The 22900-nt window shown below is 44.7% G+C and overlaps 1 protein-coding gene across 1 annotated transcript in view; it reads left to right on the plus strand.

The window, feature by feature from the left end:
• The first annotated feature begins 2485 nt into the window (after positions 1-2485).
• ELP1 (elongator acetyltransferase complex subunit 1) overlaps positions 2486-22900 on the plus strand; it is a 31647-nt gene continuing 11232 nt past the window's right edge. Inside the window, exons 1-23 of the mRNA XM_041486398.1 lie at positions 2486-2709; positions 3769-3921; positions 5490-5571; positions 7474-7554; positions 8225-8310; positions 8888-8987; positions 10371-10461; positions 10950-11073; positions 11690-11780; positions 12841-13071; positions 13345-13515; positions 14105-14204; positions 14824-15006; positions 15823-15929; positions 16415-16518; positions 17345-17398; positions 17494-17599; positions 18283-18398; positions 19123-19196; positions 19804-19882; positions 20145-20224; positions 21087-21227; positions 22416-22501. Of these exons, the coding sequence (XP_041342332.1) occupies positions 2560-2709; positions 3769-3921; positions 5490-5571; positions 7474-7554; positions 8225-8310; positions 8888-8987; positions 10371-10461; positions 10950-11073; positions 11690-11780; positions 12841-13071; positions 13345-13515; positions 14105-14204; positions 14824-15006; positions 15823-15929; positions 16415-16518; positions 17345-17398; positions 17494-17599; positions 18283-18398; positions 19123-19196; positions 19804-19882; positions 20145-20224; positions 21087-21227; positions 22416-22501 (2590 nt within the window). The 5' untranslated portion in view covers positions 2486-2559. The remainder of the gene's footprint in view (positions 2710-3768; positions 3922-5489; positions 5572-7473; positions 7555-8224; positions 8311-8887; positions 8988-10370; positions 10462-10949; positions 11074-11689; positions 11781-12840; positions 13072-13344; positions 13516-14104; positions 14205-14823; positions 15007-15822; positions 15930-16414; positions 16519-17344; positions 17399-17493; positions 17600-18282; positions 18399-19122; positions 19197-19803; positions 19883-20144; positions 20225-21086; positions 21228-22415; positions 22502-22900) is intronic.

Below are 22900 nucleotides of genomic sequence, written 5' to 3' on the forward strand. Positions count from 1 at the left end.
CATCCGAGCCGCTCGGGGATTTTGGGGGGCGGGGGGGGGGAGGGGCAAAGTGGCGGCGCGGCAACCCGCAGCTCCTGCCGGGAATACCTGCGGTGGCCGCCGCCCCGCGCTTCCTGCCGGGCCGGTCTGCGGCGGTGCCGGCGGGGCGGGGCCCCGGGACAGCGCCGGGGACGCGGCGGAGGAGCGGGAGCGCAGCGGGGCGGGGGACGTCAGCTGCAGCCGCGGGGAAAATAACAACAACGATATAGGGCATTTCGGGAAGAAAGTGATTAATCGGGGTGATGTGACCCACGGAAGGCAAGCAAGCAGAGGGGGACAGCTCGTGGGCTAGACGGGACCAACAAGTGCCATCTGCCGTGGGACACTTCTCCCCAGAGCTGCAAAACCACCGGGTGGTGGATGCAGACGCTGCGAGACGCACGGTCAGCTGGGGCAACTCAGCCAAGCCCATTTCACAGGGTAAATTGTTGAGTTGGGACACTGGAAGCTGATAGGATCAAGCTGCGCCAAAGGAAAAAGCCTCTGGAAAAGATACTGCAAGGAAGAGGGGTGTCAGACCACCCTAATGAAGCAGTGTAGGTCCTGGGGACACGGGATGAGACACACAGCACAGCCAGCTTCACTTGCTCTCTGACACTTGCCTTTCCTCCTACCAGTGCAGCCAGGCACTGCTGGCCTTGGCAGGTGCTGTACTGGCCTGGGAAAGCACTTCTTATGCCTTTATCCCAAAAATAAGGAGTCTGGATGGCTTTAATTTTCCTCGTGTGCAGTGATAGCTGTACCTTTTCCACTGGTCTCAAAAAAGTCAACTCTCTGAGTTGAGAAAGCATTACTGAGTTTTATCACTGACTTTAGCCAAGTTTAGTACCAGAACAGCAAAAAGCAAACCTGTCCAGGTGTGCCCTATCTTTCCACTGGCTTAAACTGCCAAACTGTAGAGCACATAAAGCTGATTACAACATGCGAAATTTAGATTGCCATAGACAAAAACAGTTTGTCTCAAATTTGTCTTTTGTTGGTACTTGGCCAGTAGACTGGATTATAGAATCACACAGAATCACAGAATTGTTAGGGTTGGAAGGGATCTCTGGAGACCACCTAGTCCAACCCTCACTGCCAAGGCAGAATCACCTAGAGCAGAATGCATTGAGGTAGGATTTTAATGTCTCTGGAGAGGGAAACTCCACAACCTCCCTGGGCAGCCTGTTCCTGTGCTCTGATGACTTCAACATAAAGAAGTTCTTCCTCAAGCTAAGGTGAAAGTTTTTGTGTTTTAGTTTGTGACAATTGCTTCTCATCCTGTCACTGGGCACCACTGAAAAGAATCTGGCATCATCTTCTTGTCACCTGCCTTTGAAATATTTGGATGTATTGATGAGATCCCCTGTGAGTCTTTTCTGGACTGAACAGGTCCCACAGTCTCTCCTCATAAGAGAGAAGCTCCAGGCGCCAAATTATGTTTGTCTCCACTGAACCTTCTCCAATAGCTCCATGTCTTTCTTATCATCAGTACTGACTGAGTCTAGCTCCACTAGGAAAAGGGGGAAGTGTGAAGGGTATAACGGATTGCACAAAGTCCTTCTTTCCCCTGAAGGCTGAACTACCTTCTCCCCCTCAGCCATGCCTGGAAAGAGGTGGCAGAGTGTGACAGAAGCAGTGGCATCAGGACAGCGCTAACCTGTGTGAAGGGTGGCCTGTAAGTGCCTTGGAAGCCTCAGCTGGAGCGCTTCAGCTGGCCAGTGCCCAAATGGCTCCAAAAGAACCATCCTGCTCTCACTGTCATCTTATACACTGGCACTGGCAAGGCTGCACATCAAGTGCCGTGTCCAGTTCTTGGCCCCTCACTTTAAAAAGGACATTGGTGTGCTGGAGTGTGTCCAGAGAAGGGAACAAAGCTCATGAAAGGATCAGAAAACATGTCTTATGAGAACTAGCTGAGGGAGCTGGGCTTGTTTAGTCCCCAGAAGAGGAGGCTCAGGGCTGCCCCCACTGCTCTGTAAAACTCCCTGAAAGGCAGGTGTAGTGAGGTGGGGCTCAGTCTCTCCTGCCGTGCCTGCAGTGAGAGGACAAGAGCAAATGGCCTTAGTCTGACATGGGAGATTCAGGTTAGATATTAGAAAAAAAAAAAATCAAATTGTCACTGTCAGGGTGGTCAGGCATTGGAATAGGTTTCCCTGGGAGGCGGTTCCCATTCCTCTTGTTTAAGCATCTGGATTTGGACATGTGGTTTAAGGGTTACAGTGGCAGTGCCGAGTGGATGGTTGGACTGGGTGACCTTAAAGCTCTCCTCCAGACTCGGCGATTCTGTTATTCGTGCAGGCTCACAGGGAGCTGAGTTCCTGAGGACTCGCAGCGCTGCACTTGCCGCCCCAACCCCGGCGGCGGGCAGCTCCAAGCCCGCGCTCCGTGCAGGGGAAGGCCGCGCTCCGCCCCGCCAGCGACACCCGCTCACGGCGCCTGCGCCCGCCCGCCCGCGCTGCGCGACATGGCGGCGCCGTGAGGCGGTCGCGGTGCCTGGCGTCCATCGCTGCCCGGCCTCCATCGCTCGCTCCCTCCGCCATGAGGAACCTGCGACTGCTGCGGGCCGGCGGGTGCCGCTCCGCCGCCTCCACAGGCACCCCGCAGTGCTTCTGCCTTGGCGCCGAGCCCGGCGCGGTTCTTGTGGGTTCCCAGTACGGGCTCGTGGAGCTGCGCCCCGGCGCGGACTCGGTGAGCGCCGCGGCTGCGGGACAGGGTTCTGGTGCTTGCCGGCGTGTTGGGGTCGGCTTTGGTTGCAAAGCTTCCGCCAGCGGGAGCTCGCCGGGAATTCGGCTGTCTCCTCATGCGGTTCCCCCTTCGCGGCGGTGTCTGCGCGGTCTTGGACCCCCCGGCTGCTCCCCGCCGCCGCTTGCTGCTGTCTCACGGTGCCGTGGAAGCCGCTGCACTGTGATCTCCGTGGCTGAAGAGGCTTTCTGTGCTTCTGAAATACTAAATCTGCCTTTTTAAGGGAGTTGCTGTGTTAGACGGGTGTCATTCGCGTGGTTTAGTCTTAAGCACGACCTGGCGAACAGTTGCATCCGGACAGGTTCACAAAACAGGCGAAGAGTACAAGAGAAAACTTTGGAAACTTTGCACTGGTGGAGGGGGTGGGGGGGAGAAAGGCCATCATACCGCTAAAGAAATAGAATGCTTTAGAATGAAATGAGTATGATATGAAATTAATATAATGAATTCCTGTTAGAGCTGGGTTGCTTTCTTCTCAGTGTGCAACTCTGAGGCATCTAATTCCTTCAGTACATTCAGTTCTGAAATTAACTGACAGAAAAGCTTTGGAGCTTTCCAGGGATTTAATTTTCAAAGATTGCTGTACCTTAACCATCCAAATGATTTTTCTTAGAAATCGTATTTTATGCTGTGTCTAGTAGTCTGCATGTCTCCTTAAGAGCAGTGAGACACTTTAAGCAGCTACCCATGCGTTTCTTAATGCTGATACTGTGGTGAAATGTGACAAGGATGTTGAAAGATGATTAGCAGGGCAAATTGGAAATGGTGTATTGTTTGCTTCCATATATGGGTTTTCTCATTTTCTTCTATCACTTTTAGCATAAATAAAGAGAAGTACTTGCAAGCTGACTTTTTTCTGGTGCCATTCACACACTTTTCTACTGTGTAGTGCTTTGTGTAACTGCAGTAGGATGAAATATACCTATGTCTTTTGTGTTGTCATTTCTGCAAAAATCCCAGGGAGGTGATGTATAATTAGTAAGCCATTGGCCTTTCTCTATCAAGGTGTCAAGACAAGTTTCCCTGACTGTGGATGGGTTCTTGCCTGAGGATGGAAGTGGCTGCATTGTGGGTGTTGAAGATCTTCCAGAGCAGGAGAGTGTGTGTTTTGCTACAGCAGCTGGAGACATCCTACTGTGCAATCTGAGCACAGAACAGGTAACGTGGCAGGAAAGACTCAACAGTACTGGGGGAATTCAGAGGAGAGAGTAACACTTAAAATTTCTTTAGTGGCCAGTTGTGCACTCACTGCATACTGAGCTGTGGCTAGTCTCCTTTTTCTGGGCAGACAAGCTGATTTTTGTGGTAGCTTTGGGAATGACTAAAGACAGAATATATACTTTGTAAAAGACCTTGAATTGAAATGATGGTTTGCCTGTCCACAGCCTGGGTCTTCTGAGTTTGCTCAGTGGGCTCCTAGCAGCAAAGGATCTGCTGGAGAGTTTTACAGAAACAGGATATTGCTGAGATTAAGTAAAGAATAAAGAATCCACTGTGTAGCTGCCGTTTTGTTATCAGCTGATACATGTTGACATGATTTAGGATATGGCAGAAACTGAGATACTTGCTTTCTGTTCCTTCCTCAGTGTCTTGTGTCATCTTCAGCAGGACACTTAAACACCACAACAGCACCCTCTGAAATCTGAATCAGCTCCCACAATACCAGTCCAACAGTGCAGGTTTAAGTGGGCATGAGATGATGATAGTCTGTCTGGGTTAGCTGTAAAATTGTGGTTATTTGCAGTTTGCACTTGATTTGCAGACACCACTTATATATGCAGTTAGCTGTATTGGAAAAATGTGTCCTGTATTGCAATTTACAACATATAATGAGGGAATAAAAATTACAGTATAGATGAAGTATAGTTGCATCAGAGAACAGGTTTAACTTCAGATTATTTTGTGGGGTTTTGGCTTACTTTTCTGGTTTTTGCTTTACTTTCCAGTCTTCTTTTGGTGCAGTATGGGCACCAAGAAGGAGGTCTGGAAGATTCTTCTGCTTATTCTGAGGCCCTCTCTGTGCAAGTGATAGTTACTCTGGTGACAGGTGCCCAGTTTCACTTTTCTTACCTGGAAAGTTTGTGACACCCAAGCCTAATTTCTTGAATGGCATAATCTTGCTTTTTATCACAACGAGTGGTATATTTATTGTTCTGTTCCATGCCTTTTGCAAATCAGGGTAACCATGCGTAACAAAAGTTCTCTGCCTGCTGCTAGTACTTGCTCATGATGGCCCAGTAAAACTAGCCCAATTTTCCACAAACTTTGACTTTGGTGCAGGTATATACAGTTGTCAAGTTCAGCATTCACAGGCTGGTCAGAGTTTACCTGTGTGTTGGAATTCTCTAGGTAAGAATCATTATGTCTGTGTTTTGTTACTGAAGAATATTTACCAATGTAATCACAAGCCCTATCAGGCCATGTTAGTATTGACACTATATGTGCTGCCATAGGACTGAGAGTTGCAGAATAAAGCTCTTTCTAAAACAAAGAAATGTATGGTAGAATGTGCTAGACTCTACCTTACTTGGGCTCTCATTCGTAAACATTCTGGAACCATTTTTAGTCAGAAATGTGTCTTTTGTTTTGTTCAACCCAAAGTGTGAAGTTAGACTTTAGATTTTTTTTTAAGTAGAAGACTATTTTCTTTTCCCTTGGTGAGTGTTTGCTTTTGTGCTGGGATAGTGCTGCACTCATGTTTCTGTGATCTTATTTTGGTCTTGCAGGTGGAATGTGTTGGAACTGTGGATAGCGGTCTGAGTGTGATGAGCTGGAGTCCTGACCAAGAGCTTGTTTTGCTTGCAACAGGTATCAACAACAGCGTGTAAGCTTTCTGCCTGTAGGAGTGAAACTCTGTATGGCCAAAGCACAAAACAACCAAAATTGAGAGAGAGGATGAAAAAGTTACGAAACTGGGACTAGGACTTAAAATGGAAAACACTCTACCAGATCCTATATATTAGATTTCATTTCATGGTTCATAAGGTGTTTCAGAGATCCAAGCAGAAATTGATTATGCCCAAAAAGCTGCTTTGTGGAAGAGTTTTTAGTCCTTAAAATCTTCCCAGGGAGCACATTTGATCTTGCCTCAAAAACATAAAGACTCCTTTATATCACCACTTGGCTTCTTCATAACAAAAACTGTTTCTTGGCCTTTGGTATGAAATATATGTGTCACAGGCCCTAATTAACTACAGGTATGACTCATCTAGAAAATAAAATTAGCTTCAGACAAAACAGAATCATAGAGTTGAGACTGAAAGGAAACTCTGGAGATTGCCTATTCCAACCACCTTGCTCAATGTTTGTTACCTGGAGCAAGTTGTTTGGGGATTTTGCCCAGTTAGGTTTGAGACCCCACAACCCTCTGGGCATCCTGTTTCTGTCTGTGACTGCTCTCAGAGTAAAAAAAAAAAAAAAAACCCTAAATACTTTTCTTAGGTTTTAAGGGAATTTTCTGTATTTTAGTTTGTGCCCATTGCCTCTTGTGCTGTCCCTCAGCACCACAAACAACATGGCTGTGTCTTCTTTACTGTACTCCCACGTAATACATTTAAACATACTGATAGATTCCCCCGAAGTCTTCTCTCCAGGGCAGTCTGGCTTGTCTCAGCCTCCACTCGTGTGACAGATTTTTCAAGCCCTGAATCATCGTTTTGACCCTTTGCAAGAGTCACTCCAGTATGTCCTTGTTTGTCTTGCACTAGGAAGCCCAAAAATGGAGTCAGCATTCCATGTGCCTCACCAACACAGAGTGGAGGAGCAAGATCACCTCCCACAACCTTCTGGCAGCACTCCTAATGCAGCCAGGGTGCTGTTGTCCACCTGTGCAGCGGGGCGTACTGCTAGCTAGTTCAGCTTGGTGCCTCAGGAAGCATAGTTCGTAGTTTTTTCCCAAGCTGCTCTCCAGCCACTTGATTCCCAGTCTGTCTTAGTTCCTGAGATTATTATTTTCCATATGCAGGACATGTTTTTCTTGTTGAGCTTTATGAAGTTCTGGGCAGCCCACCTTGCCTGCATGACAGGGTCCCTGCACAACCTTCTGCGGTACCTGCTGCTTTTTCCGGTTCTGTGTCATCTACAAACTTCAAAGGGTCCCATTCTCTGGGTCATTAAAAACGATGTTAATGATTGCCCCTAGTGTCCAGGGGCACACCAGTGACTGACCTTGAGCTGCACGTACTGACAGTGCTAGCAAGCTTTTGAGCTTGGCAGTTCAGCTGGTTCTCACTGTCCTTTTATCTCTCCCATACTTCACAGGTTTGTCTGTGATGATGTTGTGGCACACAGCATCAAAAGCCTTATTAGAGTCAAGGTAAATGAAATCCACCATTCTCCCCATATCCACAAGCTGGTCATCTCATTGTAGGAGGTTATCAGGATGGTATGATTTCCTTTTCATGAATCTGTGGTGACTGTTCCCTGTAGCTTTCTTGTCCTTCCTATCTCCAGGGAAAGGGAACAAGGTATTTGTTTGGAAGGTGGAAAAACTTATTAAGGTTAGGCCAGGAAGCATATTTTTGAGGAGAAAAACTTGGAAGTGTTCTGTTCCAGTTTGAGGTTTCATGCTTTGAAGGATGTGTTCTCTCTGGTACCGTGTTTTCTGTATTCAGGTCCATGACAGAGCAATAGGTGCACACAGGAGAACACTTGAGTTTTTATTTGCTGCAGATACCATTACCAGTACTGTGTTTAATATCTGCCTTGCAGGTCAGCAGACACTCATCATGATGACAAGGGATTTTGAACCAATTACTGAGAAGCAAATCCACCAAGATGAGTTTGGAGAAGGTGAGAGGTGCACTGAAATTAAGTTGCCCTAGCTGCTGTAATTACTATGTTGTAAGCACACGGAAAGTAAGGAGATGGAGCTGAGCATTTTGAGGCTCCAGGAGACATTTTATTTAGATTGTAATGCTGCTGGACAGCTGAAGGGTAAAGTCAATATTGTTACTTGTTGGCATAAATTCAAGTAAGTTCCATGTACCAAAGTACTTTCTAGACTACATAACTTCCCAGCAAGTTTTTAGAATAAAATCTGGGGAGAAGGTGTGTCACTGTTGAGTCTGGAACTGGGGTGAGGTGACACATTAACTCTCTTCAGCAGGCTGAGTTTTATTAGAAACCCATTATTCTTATGCACCGTTCTGATACAGGTGGACCTGATTGGTCATTTAATCAACACCCTGTAACCACTGGTTAATTAAGAAGAAGCCCTTTGGTAAACATACAGTGGGAAAACAACTGTTCGAAACTGCTGCAAGATTGTTTTAATTCTTTCTCTCAGCCTTCTCAAAACTCCCCAGAAAAATTCCTGGGAAAGTTTATCTGGCTTTCTTTCTGACCAGACTGTGGCATCCACAAAGGTGTGGGTTGCTTAAGGCTGTGGTTGTGTACATAGTGCACAGTAGTTCAGGTATTATCTGTAAATCTTCCACTACAAGGATTATTTCTTTTCCAGGAAAGTTTGTTGCTCTTGGCTGGGGTAAAAAGGAGACACAGTTCCATGGATCAGAAGGGAAACAGGCAGCACATCGCAAACAGACGGTATTATACTGCTTTTTTTTTGTGTCAAGCCAATGCTCTCTCAGAAAAAAACATTCATAAAAAGAGTTTCTGTTATTCCTATGATACTGATTTGCCACCACCTTTCTGGTAGCTGTCTTCATAGGCTGCTTCTGTTTGTTTCTGTGTTGTCTGAAATAATACATTCTTATCTTTCTTTGAATTTCAGAAAGCATCAGGGAGTTCTTACTTTTGAAACAGAGCTCAAAGTAATATTTGCAGCCATTCCAGCATCAGTCTTGAGCAAATTTCAATTGACCATATGTCCAGCTTATGCACTGCTGTCTATAAGTAGAGACCCCAGTGGGTGGGAAGGATAGTGTGTGGTCATGTGAAGAGACAGTCATATGCACTTGGAGGAGGCACAGATTGAATTAAATAGTTTTAATTCTAGTGTTTCCTGAAACAACATTTTGAATAGTGAGTTTTTAACTTACTAGTCTTGACTCTTTTTAATGGATGGATTTCATTCTAAGGCTCTTGAAAGAGCAGTCTGTGTAGACAAAGGCAGCAGTTGCCTTCCTAAGCTTTGGTGCAACTTTCTTTTGTGTGACTTCAGGAAGTGTTACCAACATCAGCCTGGGATGATGGCAGGCCTCGTGTGACGTGGAGAGGAGACGGGCAGTTTGTTGCAGTGAGTGCTGTCTGTCCAGAGACAGGTATGGCACCGCACTTCTTTGAAATACCAGCTTGTGTAAAGGGCTTCTTAAGCAGAATCTAGGTAAGGCCTAGATAAGGAATGTTTGTGATCTGTGGACCACTTAGAATGAGGGTGAGTTGAGCTATTTAATCACCCTTTTCTCTGCTCTGATGTTCTCAGAGCCATTTTATGGATACGATATTTTGAATACTTTCTTTGTGGTTTGGTTTTCGGTTCAGTGAGATGCCAGGAGGGAGTACTACTTTGCAGATACTATCTGAACTACTTCTTTCACCTGCTCAAGCTTTAAGAAATACCTGATAGGCTCTTAATGCCAAATGGATGAATATGTTTGGGTTCATATACCCACTGTCCCTCATACTAGAGTTTAGCCTTGCACAATTTTTTTAAGATACTGGTGATATTTTTCCCTTGGTTTTGCCCTGAAGTCAAAGAGGTGATGAGCATATGCATTATTTCTAAGACTGTAACCAATATTTTCCATGATAAATGCTACTTTCTGAGCAGTTTAAATATATTGCTTAACATATTGAACTGCATCAAATTGTGCTGCTCTTCCACTGGTTTGGATTTTTTACCTTCAGTACTTCAGATAAGGGAGGATTGTAAATTTATAGCAAGATTTTTAACGTTTCCGTGGTGAAAGCTGGAGTGGAAGATGATTATGACTGAACTATATCATACTGAAATTCCTAACTCTGCCGCTTCTCTTCCCCAAGCTAGCTGATGTTGAGAGTGAGGGGCGGCAGTTTTCCCCCTGGAGCTCCTTGAATCCCAGTTGTCAGTTGTTTCGGCGCAGAATAAAACACAGGCAGCGCACAGGGGACCCAGGGAAACTTTATTTGATGGTGTTTCTTCCCCTCTTTCTTCCTGGGCCCCGATTCGGGGGCCGACAAAGACTTATATCTCAGGGGAAAGTCAGGGGCAGACCCAACTTCCAACAAATCAGGAGAGTTGGGAGTAAAAACCCAGGCGGGGGATAACAGGAGCGAACCAATAAACTTCCAAGGAAGAAAAACAGTCTTAGGAAATGGGTAAAATTTGGAGAAATAGAAACTAGAAACTAGTTGACGACATTTCTGGGAAAAGGGTGGAGACAAAAGAGAGACCAGCACCAAGGAAAACTACTAAATCACAAATCAAACCATAGACCCACTGATAAAACAAAAAGCACGATACAACACTAACAGAGTTCGTTTAGTCAGTTGGTTGCTATGGGAGAACTGCCTGATATAGAATAAATTCTTAGCCCTTAAGGTGTACAAGAGAAATCTCCTTTTTATGCATGAGCATGAAAATTTGCTCTTCTACTCTCATAAAATTCGGAAAGTCTCTTCCCAGTTTTCTTAGACTTTTGTCTCATTGCTCTCTCAATCTGTAGGTGCTCGGAAGGTCCGGGTGTGGAGCAGAGAGCTTGTACTGCAATCAACAAGTGAGCCTATCTCAGGATTAGAACAAGCACTGTCCTGGAAGTGAGTAGTACTGCAGTCTGCTTGCCAACAGCCGTGGTGCTTGTTATTCCCTGGTCAGTTTTTGATCAGCATCATTTTAATTTCTTCAGTGTTTTGTTGATTTTTTCCAAAACTTGAAGAAAGTTGCCTTCTGATTCAGCATGAGGAAGAGTAGCCCTTTAAACCCTGAAAATCCTGATACTTGCATCACAAGTGGGAAGAAAGGATAGAGTCTCTGCATAAAGTCAGTGTCGAGTGGGTTTGGGCTCAGCTGTATAAAAAGAAATATTACAATATTACTTTCCTAGTGCTGACATTTATTTGGTCACCTGTGGCTATCATAAGCTCTGATCTGTGCTGGATCTATGACTGTCTGAACAGTGCTGAGGAAAACACATCCTCTGCTGCATTTTTCTTCATGTCACCGGAAAAAATGTGAGATGACTGGGGTTTAGAATGACAGTCAGTGATTGTGTGAGCAATGAATTTTCATTTGTCTCTTTTTTAAGGCCCTCAGGAAACCTGATAGCATCTACACAAGAAAAACCCAACAGACATGATGTGGTTTTTTTGGAAAAGAATGGACTTCTTCATGGAGAGTTCACCCTCCCTTTCCAGAAAGGACAGGTCAAAGTAAGTTCCTTGTCTGGGCTTCTTTGATGAGAGGGTAATGGAGAAGAGGACTAGATATCTTCCAGATTCTAGGAAGAGGTTTTTAACCTAGTACTTTGTGCTTATCCTAATGGGAGGAGTGACCTGAAAAGAGAACAATGAAGAAGCCTGTGGAGAAGATGCAATGCCCTCCGCAAGCCCGTAGTACAAAGACACATAGTAAAGGATGATTGCAGCCCTGGGGTACTTCTGTGCTCTATATACTTTGTACTAGACAAATGATTCAAAAGTACTTTTCAGCATGTCAGCCATTGCAAAGAGTGAGGTTATGTACTCGTATTATCCCAAATGAGTGAGAAGCTATTGCTAGGGCATTACTTCAGCTTCTGTGCTTGGATGCTGGGGTGTCTTTTGGCAGATGCTTAACTCAGTGTCAAGGAAAGCAAAGAGAAGGCTGCTGTCATTTCTGTGGCCTCTTCATCTGTGGTCTTCTCAGGATGCCTTGTCAGGAGCTTTGTGATACATGTGGGCTCTGTTTGTATATTAACCAATGTACCTGTTGTTGTTGGAGCATCTCCTGGTCTTGTAAACACTCTGGGGGCAAGAATATCAGCAACAGCCATGTTTGTTTCTGCAGGTTAATGAAATGCTTTGGAATGCAGATTCTACAATTCTGGCTATATGGCTGGAAGATGTGAAGGTGGAAAACTCCAACCCAAACACTTATGGTGAGAGCACTCCTTGGGGCTCTGGCTCTTAACGCTTGCCTGCAAATGTTGTTAGCACCAGGTACTTACCTGCAAGGTAGGAGACACTGTGGAGGCTTGCCAGTGGCTTTGAGACCACTGTGCTGGTGTCATGGTTTAACCATGCAGCCAGTTTAATTTAGCAGCCAAGCCCCACAGTCACTTGCCCACTTCCCCATCAGCAGTATCAGGGAGAGAATCAGGCAGGTAAAAGCTAGAAAACTCATGGGCTGAGATAGTAACAGTTTACTATGAAAAAGCCATACATGCCATAAAAAGCAAAGCAAGGAATTAATTCACCACTTCCCTTGGGCAGGCAAGTGTTCAGCCGTCTCCAGGACAGCAAGGGACCCATCACATGTAATGGTTACTTGGGAAGAAAAGTGCCATCACTCCAAATACGCACTCTTCCTCATTCTTCCTCTCATTTTATATATGAACATGATGTCATGTGGTTTGAAATATCCCTTTAATCAGCTGGGGTCACCTATCCTGACTGTGTGCCCTCCTGACCTCCTGTGCATCCCCTAGTTCCTTGCCAGCTTGGCAGTTTGGCAGTACAAAAAGCAGAAAAGACATTGGCTCTCTGTAAGCCCTGCTTAGCAATAACTAAAACATCACTTACCCATGCTGTGTTCAAATCCAAAACACAGTCCCATACTTGACACTGCGAAGAAAATTAACTACCCCAGACAAAACCAGCGCAGCTGGTGAGGAGGAACTGTTCAGCCTGAGTTGAAAGCATCTTCCAGGCTGCTGTAACTGGAAGTGGTACAAATGGAATAGTAAAGATCTGAGTCCTTCATTAAACAAGGGTACTGTCTCAAAGGGTAGCTCAGTGAATTTTAGGATTGACTTTTGCACAGTGTGTTGTTTTCTTGTGCGGTGTGTTGTATGACATAGCTCATGGACTGAAGACTAGAACTTTTATTTTAATTGCACTTAACCCACCCGTAGAAGGGCAGTGGTGGTTGGGAGGGAGGGTTTAAGCTGGGTCTCAAATACAAATACTACTCTGTAGTAACTATTTGTTTTTCTGCAGTTCAGCTGTGGACCACAGGGAACTATCACTGGTACCTAAAGCAAAGCCTACACTTTGGTAGCTTGGAGGAAAATCAGTTGGTGTCACTGCTATGGGACCGAGAGAACATGTATAGACTGCATATCCTCTGCCAGGGCTGGCATTACCTCTTCTACGACTGGCACTGGACCACAGACCATGGGCTGGGGGAGAATAGTCAGCATATGGCAAATGTGGCTGTTATAGATGGAGGTAAGCAGTGGGACAGCATTCCAGCTCTAGGGTCAGAAAAGGTGGGGTAGCCTTTTGTATTCAGTTCTTCTTTTAGTTGTTTCTACAACACTTTTAGGAAGGGGTCCATATAATTGATAGATGCTTCAGGGTTGGCTCAATGAAGATAACCACTAAGAGCACACCAACCATTTTCCTGTAACATTATTTCTGCTTCGAATAAAGAATCCAGGAAGACCTTCACTAACATTTGGACTGGGGTTCATCTTGGATTTCTTCTCTTTTCTTCCACAGATAAAGTGCTTGTCACAGCCTTCCAGCACGCTGTGGTGCCTCCACCCATGTGTACCTATGAGCTCCAGCTCCAGCAGGCAGTTAATCAGGTTGCATTTCACACAGATCCCAGACATAGTGGGGACATGGCTGTCCTGGATGCTGATAACAGGATCTCTTTGTACAGATATGGTGAGAGCATGTTGCAACCTTGTTAAAAGAAACCCTGTGTTCTTGAGAACAGTACCTTAGGAGACTGGTAAGGTGGTGGTCACTTAAATCTTTACACAAGACATACTTGGTTTAAGTGTGAGTTCAAGCTCTGCTCTCATTTCCAGTATTTTGAGTGACATAGAAGCATTTTGGTGGTGCATTGACTTTGTGAGAAGACAGTGTTTGGCACTTGACTATGTCATTGTGCTGGTAATATTCCCCTGTACTGCTTGAGTGCAGCACATGGTATCTTGCGTAAGCTGCTCTGATGGCATGATGATGACTGTCACTGGGAAGTGTCTGAGAACCTGTCTGGGGCACCCAGCGCTTCACACACACAGTGTGCTGTGAGGAAACAGCTGTTTTGTACTGCAGTGTTGGAATGTGACTGTTTTCCTCAAAGTGAGTGTTAATGAGAATTAACATTTTGGCTGTAAAAGTAGAGACGGCATTTTCTGGCTTTTTTAATACTTCCACATAGCATCTACTTTTTGTGAAGATTGAAGATGGAAGGAGCTCTGTTGGGTGGATCTCTAAACTCTGCTTTGTTCTGCTTTGTGTTTGCTAGGACAAAGTACAGTGAATGACCCTTCTGTCAAGTTTGGAGCTGTGGGAGGGAATGGCTTTAAAACATCTGTAAAAACACCGTACCTGGATAAAATCTACAGGTAATATAGAACTACTACAGCTGTAGAGAGGAGAAGAGGGTTGTACCTGACTGGATGCTTTAGAGGTCACAGCTCTTACCACTTTTCCCAAGATTATTAAGAGACTATGGGATAACATGGTTTCATTTTATGGACACTGTGCCTACAACTAGTGTTTTGAAACACCCTTTACTGAGGTCTCAATCTAGCAGAACCAATGACTGGTAATGACAGCAGTGAGATATCTCTTCCTGTGCCTTCCTGTGCCTGTGCACAAAGGAATGATGGTGCGGTGCCCAGACCATGATCACATCACACAGAGCAACAGAGCTGCTTGCATGGTAGAGACAGTGATGAGGTTAAAAATCCCACCATGCTCTCTGTTCCTAGAGGTAGTTGGCATGGAAGCAGTACTACATAGGGAAACAGATGGAGCTTCCTAGGTCTCATCCTTTATCTCCAGCTCAGCCTGTGATAGGATTAATGCATTGGGTATTGGTGTTTCTGCACTGGAGCCCTCCCAGCAATGCTGTGTACTTAAACAGCCAGGCCATGCTCAGCAAGTCCTCTGCCTGTTTAGTGAGGTGGCTTATTGAAATCAGGTTCTATTTGTGTCCCAACCTCTCCTATTTTGTGGCAGAATTGATGTGAGCAGCAGCAGCAATGAAGTGATGAATCCTCTGGGGCTCCGATTTCTCACCTGGCTGCCAGATGACAGCTTCCTGGTTGTTGGTCAAGGTCAGCATGCTGCTCAGTCTGTTCTTCACCATCTGACTGCAGTGCCTCACGTGGCTGGAGCTGAAGAAGAGTGCCTGAATTTACGGTACTAGAGATCTGTCAGTTGTGGCTGAAGTCTGAGAACACTTTCTGGACAGTGCCTAGAGAGAATTAAGTCTCTTATTAGCCTGGAGGCCATGGGTTAAGGAATTTGGCTCTCTTCTGACAGGAGAACTAAACAGCTCATGAAGCTGCCTACTGGTCAGCACTTGGCTATAGTCCTGATGCCTGCACCCAGCCTGGCAAGGGTGCATGCTAATCATGCGTGTATTAGTACAGGAGAACTCTGTTCCTTGGAATTCGAGGCCCCTGGGGGAGAGGGGATGGCACATGACACTGAATTCCTCCATTCCTTTGCCCACCATTGTCAAGGTCCAGGAGGAGACCAGTAGCCATCGAAATTGCTGTCTTCCTCCTTCTTTTCCTCTTGCTCACCTGCTGGTCTTTGTGGGGCCAGTTGAGCTAAAACCAGACACAGAAGAAAGCCACCTGGGGTGCAGAAAAATGGTTCCCAAAAAGATCAGGAGAGCTGCTTTTTGCAGCACTCACCCAGCAAAGACAGAATGATTTGCATGTGAACTGTAGAACAGAAAAAGGGGTGTGTTTGCAGAGTGCTGCAGTGCAGACAGTGACCAGCACAGTTAGGTGTTGCCTGTTGGCTGGAGTTGCTGGTGTTCTGCGGTGCCACTGTCAGCTGACATAGTTGTGAGAAGACTGCAGAAGATCCTTACACGAACAAAGTATGTCCATGCTGGAGATGTGCATCTTTTCATCTGGCTACAAGAAAGGCAGGAACGAGATATCTGCTCTTAAGTGTGTCTGCTGTGACTGACGTTCTGTATTTCCTCTTGTCTTGCATCAGGTTGTCGGTGCCTGTAGATGGAGAAGTGATCAGCCTGTACTGCAGCCCAGTGACCAAAACTGTAGCCCTGCAGCTGACTGATAGACGGATCCTAAAATACCTGTGGGGTAAGCTGGCCCTGTTAAAGTATCTGGTCTTAGGTGTAGTTGTTACATATTTCTTAAAAGGTTTAATGAGATGATGTGACTTTCAGGGACTTGAGTGACTCTTGCTGTGTAGTTGGTGCTCCTTTTGTATTTCCTCTCTTCCCAGAAATGGGCTGAAATTAGTGATTTGTGTCAGAATTCAATTAAAGGTAACTTTATATATATACACATGCATATGTTAACACGAATATGCACATGCAAAGTTCAGTGCTGACTGACTGCCACCCTCATAGGTCTTCGCTCTCATTCCACAGTGGAATAAAGGCACCTGGAAGTTACCACCTTTTTGTCCACTGTGTCATGGATTTCTGTGCCAGCATTCCTCCCCTCTTTCAAATAGTGTAGCTTATTCCCAGTTCTGGTTTTCTTAAGATACATGTCATATGGTTTTAATGTCTTGAGTTTTTGTTTGGCTGGAAAACAATTAGATCTTCTTTGCTCCTTAGAGGCTTCTACTCCAGTCCTTGAGCCCTGGCAGAGTAGCAGTAGCTCTGCTGTTCAGTTCCCCTACCGTTGTGTGCAGACTTCCATCACGAGGATCAGTGGTGAAGTAAGTGACACTGCAAGCAGATTAAATTCCCTACTCAGTTGTTTTCTGTGCCAAAAGTACACCATGGTCTTCTGCCCAGGACCCAGTGATACTTGTTCATGATGTTCTTCATAAGGCCCTTTGCAGAGCTGAAAGCTTATCTTCCTATGCCTTCTGGAGCATTTCTGATGGATTGCAGTTAACACCCAATCACCCTGTTTTATGAATACAATAATTTCATTAAAAAGTGAGAAAATTCAGATTGGAAATTTCTAGCAGTTACTGCCACACTCTTTTTGAAATTACTGTGTTGCTTGGTTTTATTTGAACTTAACCTATTAGCAAATATGGCTGCACTGAGTTACTGCAGATGTGTCCTGCTACCGCTTTTTTCTGTTGGAGATGGTTTCTTGATAGTTACAACAGCTTAAAGAATGACCAGCTGTTTTGCTGGTATTTCAGGGGTTTCCTTCCTTCAGTGTGTATCCAGCTGCAGGAAGCTGCTTTGCTCTGCTCTGTAGTGGAGCTTTTCCTCTGGTATCCTAGACCAAGTGCTGCTGAATAGAAGAGCCTAGATTTCTAGCATTTCTAGATGGCTTCTGCTTCCATTTTGTGACTGTACAGCTACAGGGTAGGTCAAGCTGGATTTTTAGCCAGCAGTGTTTAAAGATGTTCAATTTTTAAGTCCTCATGGAAGAGAGTTTGGATGACTTGCTGTCTGGCTTATCTAAGTAATTCACGTTAGGTACTCATCACCTAATTATAAGGTATTTCAATCCAGTGCTTGTCAGTGTTGTGAAAGACTGGAGGTTGTGGTAGCTCATAGTTGTCATTATTTTAATTACAGGAGGTGATCTTGGGCCTCACAGATCGATGCCGGTTTTTTGTTAATGATATTGAGGTACACAGCTTTTGCCCCTTGTTTCCTGCCCTTTTCCTCTGCCAAAGGCAGCTTCTGTATTCTGGTCTAAACTCATAATCTTCATCTTTTTACAGGTTGCTTCTAACATCACATCATTCGCAACATACAATGAGTTTTTGTTGGTGACAACCAACTCGCACACCTGTCAGTGCTTCTGCTTGAAGAACTTGTCAGTGAAGGGTAAATATCAGCACTGGCTGCCTGTTGCTAACTCATAGCATTTGTCTTGGAAACACAAGATGTCCCCATTTTTCACATCCAAACCTGTTTTATTTGGGTTCCTCAAAGGAAGTGTTAAAGATATGAGAGTAAGACAGCTGCTTTCAGAAATCTACCAGAGAGCAAGGAGCTCAGGGAACTGACTATATATCAGTATAGGTGTTTTTCACAGGGAAGAATATTTGTGCTGTAGTTGACCCTTACACTGTTTCTGTCAGCCTAGCCCTGCATTCTCTTCCTTCCCTCCATGCTCAAAAGAAGTCTGTATGCTATTTGAGGGTGTGTGATAGGGAGGGGATCACTGTAGAAAGAGTTCTGGTGGTGTCTGGCTTTGAGAAGTGTGATGGCTTTGGTAAAGGCAGGACAACAACTTACTGGTCCTTTTACGCCCTTCCGTGCTACTCTTACCTGGTCTGTTGAGCTTTGTCATCCTGTTGTGCAGAAGACACAGCTCTGCTTTGGGTACAGCTTCAGCAGTGATCAGCACTCCACAAGGTCTCATCCTGTCAGGAATTGTTGAAGATCTCTGTTGTACTGGTGGATTGGTTGGTCCGCTACAGCCTTGCCTGGCTCCTACAATGTAGGAGGTCCTAAATTGGGCACTGTGCTGTATGTGCTGTTATGCTGATAAATGTTGTCTTCAGCCCTCCAGGCTAGCCTGAGCAGTGCTGCTGCACCCAGCAGTGAGACCCTGCGGAAGGTGGAGCGAGGTTCACGTATCGTCACCGTCGTTCCCCAGGACACCAAGGTGGTGCTGCAGGTCAGTGCTCTGCCCATGTCTGCTGACATGTGCTGTCAGGATGTGCAGGGCTCTCTCTGTTGCACCTTGCCAACCTGCAAACAGTGTGTGCAGTGCTGCAGAGATGGTGCCCTACAGTACTGCAGCAGAGCACCTCACAAATCTCCAGCTGCCTGGCTGGATGCAGAAGGATTTTGAGTGTACCTGTGGGACTTAGGTTCAGTAGAGATAGATAGGTATGTGCAGAACTGGGAAGGACTATTTGAGTTCCTAATGGCTGGAGTAGTGTTACATATTGTGGCCTCTCACCATGAATCTCAAGACTCACTTCCTAATATTTACTAGCAGCCCTCCATTAGCCCTGGCACTTAGTTTTTTCTGAGCTCACTCTTCAGAACTACCAGAGATTCACAGAATGAAGAAAAATGTAATTTGAGAGGCACTTTTGGAGGTGTGGAGTCCAACATCCTCCTCAGAGCAGGACTAACATGAAAATTTGATCAGGTTGCCTTGGGTCATGCCTCGTTGGGTAGAGTCCAACCCTCTGAGAAGGGAATGTTTCTGGACTGAGAGAATGTTCAGGTATTTTTCCACAGTTGTTGAAATTGCATGTCCTTTGAAGTGAACAACCAAGCCCACGTACTTACAAGTAGCAGACAGACCTAAGAAACTGGCCAGTCCTCACTTTTCCCACAATGTAGGCAGAGTAACTAAAGGAAGTAACTGTGTGGATCTTGTGTTATAGATGCCAAGAGGAAATCTGGAGACCATTCACCACCGTGTTCTGGTTCTTGCCCAGATTCGGAAGTGGCTGGACAGGTAAATGGTGCTGCTGTATTCTTGTCTTCCCTCTTGCAGTCTGAGCTATTAGAGGCTGACTGACCTGGAAAAGAGAGGGAAGCTAAACTCAGGGGAACAAAACTGTTTCTAGGGGGACCACCTAGAAGTCTAGCTTTCAGCTGTGTCAGGTACTTCTCACGTCACCACTGAAGGGCTGAAAATTGTGGGTGGGAGAAATCTTCATCTGCGTGTGGTGAAATTGCGTGGGTGGGAGAAATCTTCATTGCTCCATTCTCCAGACATCTCAATCACTTTAGGATTAAGCTGGCTGTTTTCCATTTTTTACTGAATTCATTTACATCGAAATTTTCAGAAAGGGAAATTGATACAAAATGTAACACTCTTTTAATGGAAATAAAAATAATTTAAGTTCTGTATTGCTTCATCAACCTTGCAATCTGGTGTGTCCCACTACAAAGTTCAGCAATGAACTGTATTGACCTTGCAGATTTTTCTGGAAGACTGTCTACACAGCTTATTGTGTAGGCTGTTCTCATCCCACTGGTTCTGTTCTTAGCTCTAGTCAGTTGCCTTTGTTTGCATCTTATCCACTAAGTAAACTGTCCTGCTTGACTCATTCTTCCAGGCTTATGTTCAGGGAAGCTTTTCAGTGTATGAGGAAGCTGCGAATCAACCTCAATCTTCTCTATGACCACAATCCCAAGGCAAGTCTGCCCGGCTCTCTTGTGTTGTTTGCCATACTAATCTACCCCAGTGGATTCACTGAACAGTGTGCTCAAAAGTGTAGGTGGTACTGCTTTCAGCATTGATGGCTGTTCTGCACTGCAGCATCATCATACAGACAGATCCAATTTAGCATTTCCTTCATCCTGTACTTTCAGACAAGGTTTCTGAATTTATTCTTATACTTGATGTACCTGTTGTTGCTGTTAAAAATATCAGTGGTAATACTCCTGTTCATTTCAGGTGTTTCTGGAAAACACGGAAACCTTTATCAGGCAAATAGATTCTGTGAACTATATCAACTTGTTTTTCACTGAACTGAAGTAAGTATAAGTCTGCCAATGGAAGCATGCATGTAATCAGTGGTGGTACATTGTTATGTCAAAATATTGGCAACTCTTCAGTGTGGGTGCAAGGAATCAGAAATCTGGCATGTTGAGTCATAAAGGCTTAAGTAGCCTCAATAGTTTCAGGGATAGCATGTCTTGTTGGAAATTCCCGTTTGCAGGCAGCCATTAGATTTTTGTAGCAAGTAATTAGTACATTATCTGCATGCTTTGACTTCTCTGCTGGTTTGCTGTAGAGCAGTAAGTGAGAACAGAGAAAGTTTTGTTCCCTCATAAAGAGGAGCAAGGTGGCAGTGCATATGTCATCTGAGGCCAAGATTATCCTCCATCTGAGGATCTTGCTTGGATTCTCAAACTAAGTCCCCTGACTTCTCTCTTAAAGGCTCAGTGATGAGGCTTTACAGTGATGGTAGTTTCAGAACTTCTCAAGCTTGCTAAAGTCAACAATTGCAGGAACTGGTGCTGTCACTTAGGTGTTTGGTTTGATTTTCAGTTTTGACCTGACCAGAAATAACGGCAAATGGCTTATTTTTCTGAATTGTTCAGTGGATATATCCATAGTGGATTTAGTGGAAGACAGCTGTATCTTGTAAATCTTGTCTTCTGATTTTTTTGTGCTACTGAAGTAATTGTTTGACCAGTTTTAGGGGTTTTTTTAATGCCTCTCTTGGCTGACAATCACTTTGGACTGACAAGAGATTTTTGGAGAGCTTCTTGTTAGTGTGGCAGTTAATGAGTAGTTATTTTCTGCATGCATTTGAGTTCCTTAACCTTATTGTCTTTGTTCTGGGCTATGTGGCGGACAGTGCTCTTATTCACATTACCTGTTTTTATATAGAGATGAAGATTTCACGAAGAGTATGTACCCGTCTCTGAATGGTAGCAGTAGCAGCCAGCCACGCCAGCATCCTGATCAGAAAAAAGTAAACCTCATATGTGACGTGATGAGAGTTGCCATGGAACATATTGACCCTCAAAAGTGAGCACTTTCTTACTGTAGGTGAAGGAACCATTAGAGAGATTTCTAGTAAATCACTGGCAGGAAGCAAAGGTGTCCTTGACATCAGTTATTTGGCCCTAGGTTCTCTGAGGTGAGCTTGTGCTCCACAAAATTAACTATACCATGCCTTGCTTCTGCTGAGCATGCTGTCCTGGAAACATCTAATAGTTTATAGATAGCACACCAACATTTTACTACCAGAATTAAAATAATAGATGCAGGACGCTTATAAAGGTTTAGTATCAGTTTAGGATCAGTCTGTGTGGGAATGGAGACATGAGCAAGATTTTCATCTTGGTGAGCTGCTGACTGTTGGAAGCAGCTGGTCCTTTGGAAAGATATCAGCTGTTTCATTTGATACTGAATTGCTTTGTAAATTATCAGCTCCATTTTCCTGATTGATTACCTTTTTGGTAATCATCCTCCTTGGATGAATCAATACCAGATAAAGATCAAAGCTGGGAAAATAGGATAATAACAGTGCCTGGTGAAATGGTGTTAAACTTTGACAGCTTAGTGGAGAGGGGAGTGACAGGTGGTGAGTAGCTGCTGAGCCCTGAGAATTTAGACACTTTCCAGCAAACTATTTCAGAAAACAAAGCATTTGCTTGGCTGGAAAAGCTATTTTGAAATAGTAAATGTGAATCATAGAATCACAGAATTTCTAGGTTGGAAGGGACCTTTAAGATCATCGAGTCCAACCCATGTTCTAACACCTCAACTAGGTCATGGCACTAAGGAGATGAATAGAAGTATAAATAACACCCTAGAACGCTGTCCTTTTTTTAAAAAAGGCTATTTTTGTGCCAGATTTCATTTGGAAAACTGTCCAGCTGTCTGAACTTTCAGGGAGAGTTTCTTCATCATGCTGGCTAACATGGTAAAGAAACCTCACTCTACTCAAAACACACCTCCAGCTTTGTGACGTGTTTGGGAGGACATGCTGAGTGGAAGAACCTTTCTGGTATATTCTCTTCCTGTGTTTGCTGCCTTCTTCTAGGAGGATCAAAGTGCCTGAGCAGTTTCTTTCTTTTTTTTCTGGGTTTTTTTTTTTGGTTTTTTTTTTTACTAAGACATAAACTAGAATTTGCACGAACTGTGCCAAAAAAGAAATAAGCTGTGTTTCTGCCTTCTCACTTTCTCATTCGCTTCTTCTCTTTTCTTCAGATACTGCCTGTCAATACTGACAGCACATGTGAAGAAGAGTCCTCCAGAATTGGAAATTGCTCTCCAGAAGGTTCACGATCTTCGAGGTGTTGTATCAGAAACTCAAAAGTTTTGAAAATGGGTGGTTTGCAGGAGCTTTATGTGAAGGAAACTTCTCTGTCCAACCAAAACTGTTAAGGGAAAAACTTCCCCATCTGACCATCCAGGAGCCTGGCAGACTGGCAGTCACATTTGCACCACCTGAGCTGGGACCACCCCCACAGCTACATTCCCCACACTCACCGTCAGACCAGGATTCCTTGCCAGCTCCACCTCAAGTTTCCCATAGCAGAGTCTCAGGCATCCTGATCCTTAATATAATTTAGTCTCTGTGCAATAACTAAGTAACAAAATAGCAGCTCCAGCTAGTACCTCTGAGAAGGAACCCTGAGCAAAGGAACCCCTGGCCTGTGAGAACTTTTATACCTTTGTAGTCTATCCCTGCA

The sequence above is a fragment of the Pyrgilauda ruficollis genome, unplaced genomic scaffold, assembly GCF_017590135.1.
Source record: "Pyrgilauda ruficollis isolate IOZ18807 unplaced genomic scaffold, ASM1759013v1 scaffold76, whole genome shotgun sequence".
Taxonomy (NCBI): domain Eukaryota; kingdom Metazoa; phylum Chordata; class Aves; order Passeriformes; family Passeridae; genus Pyrgilauda; species Pyrgilauda ruficollis.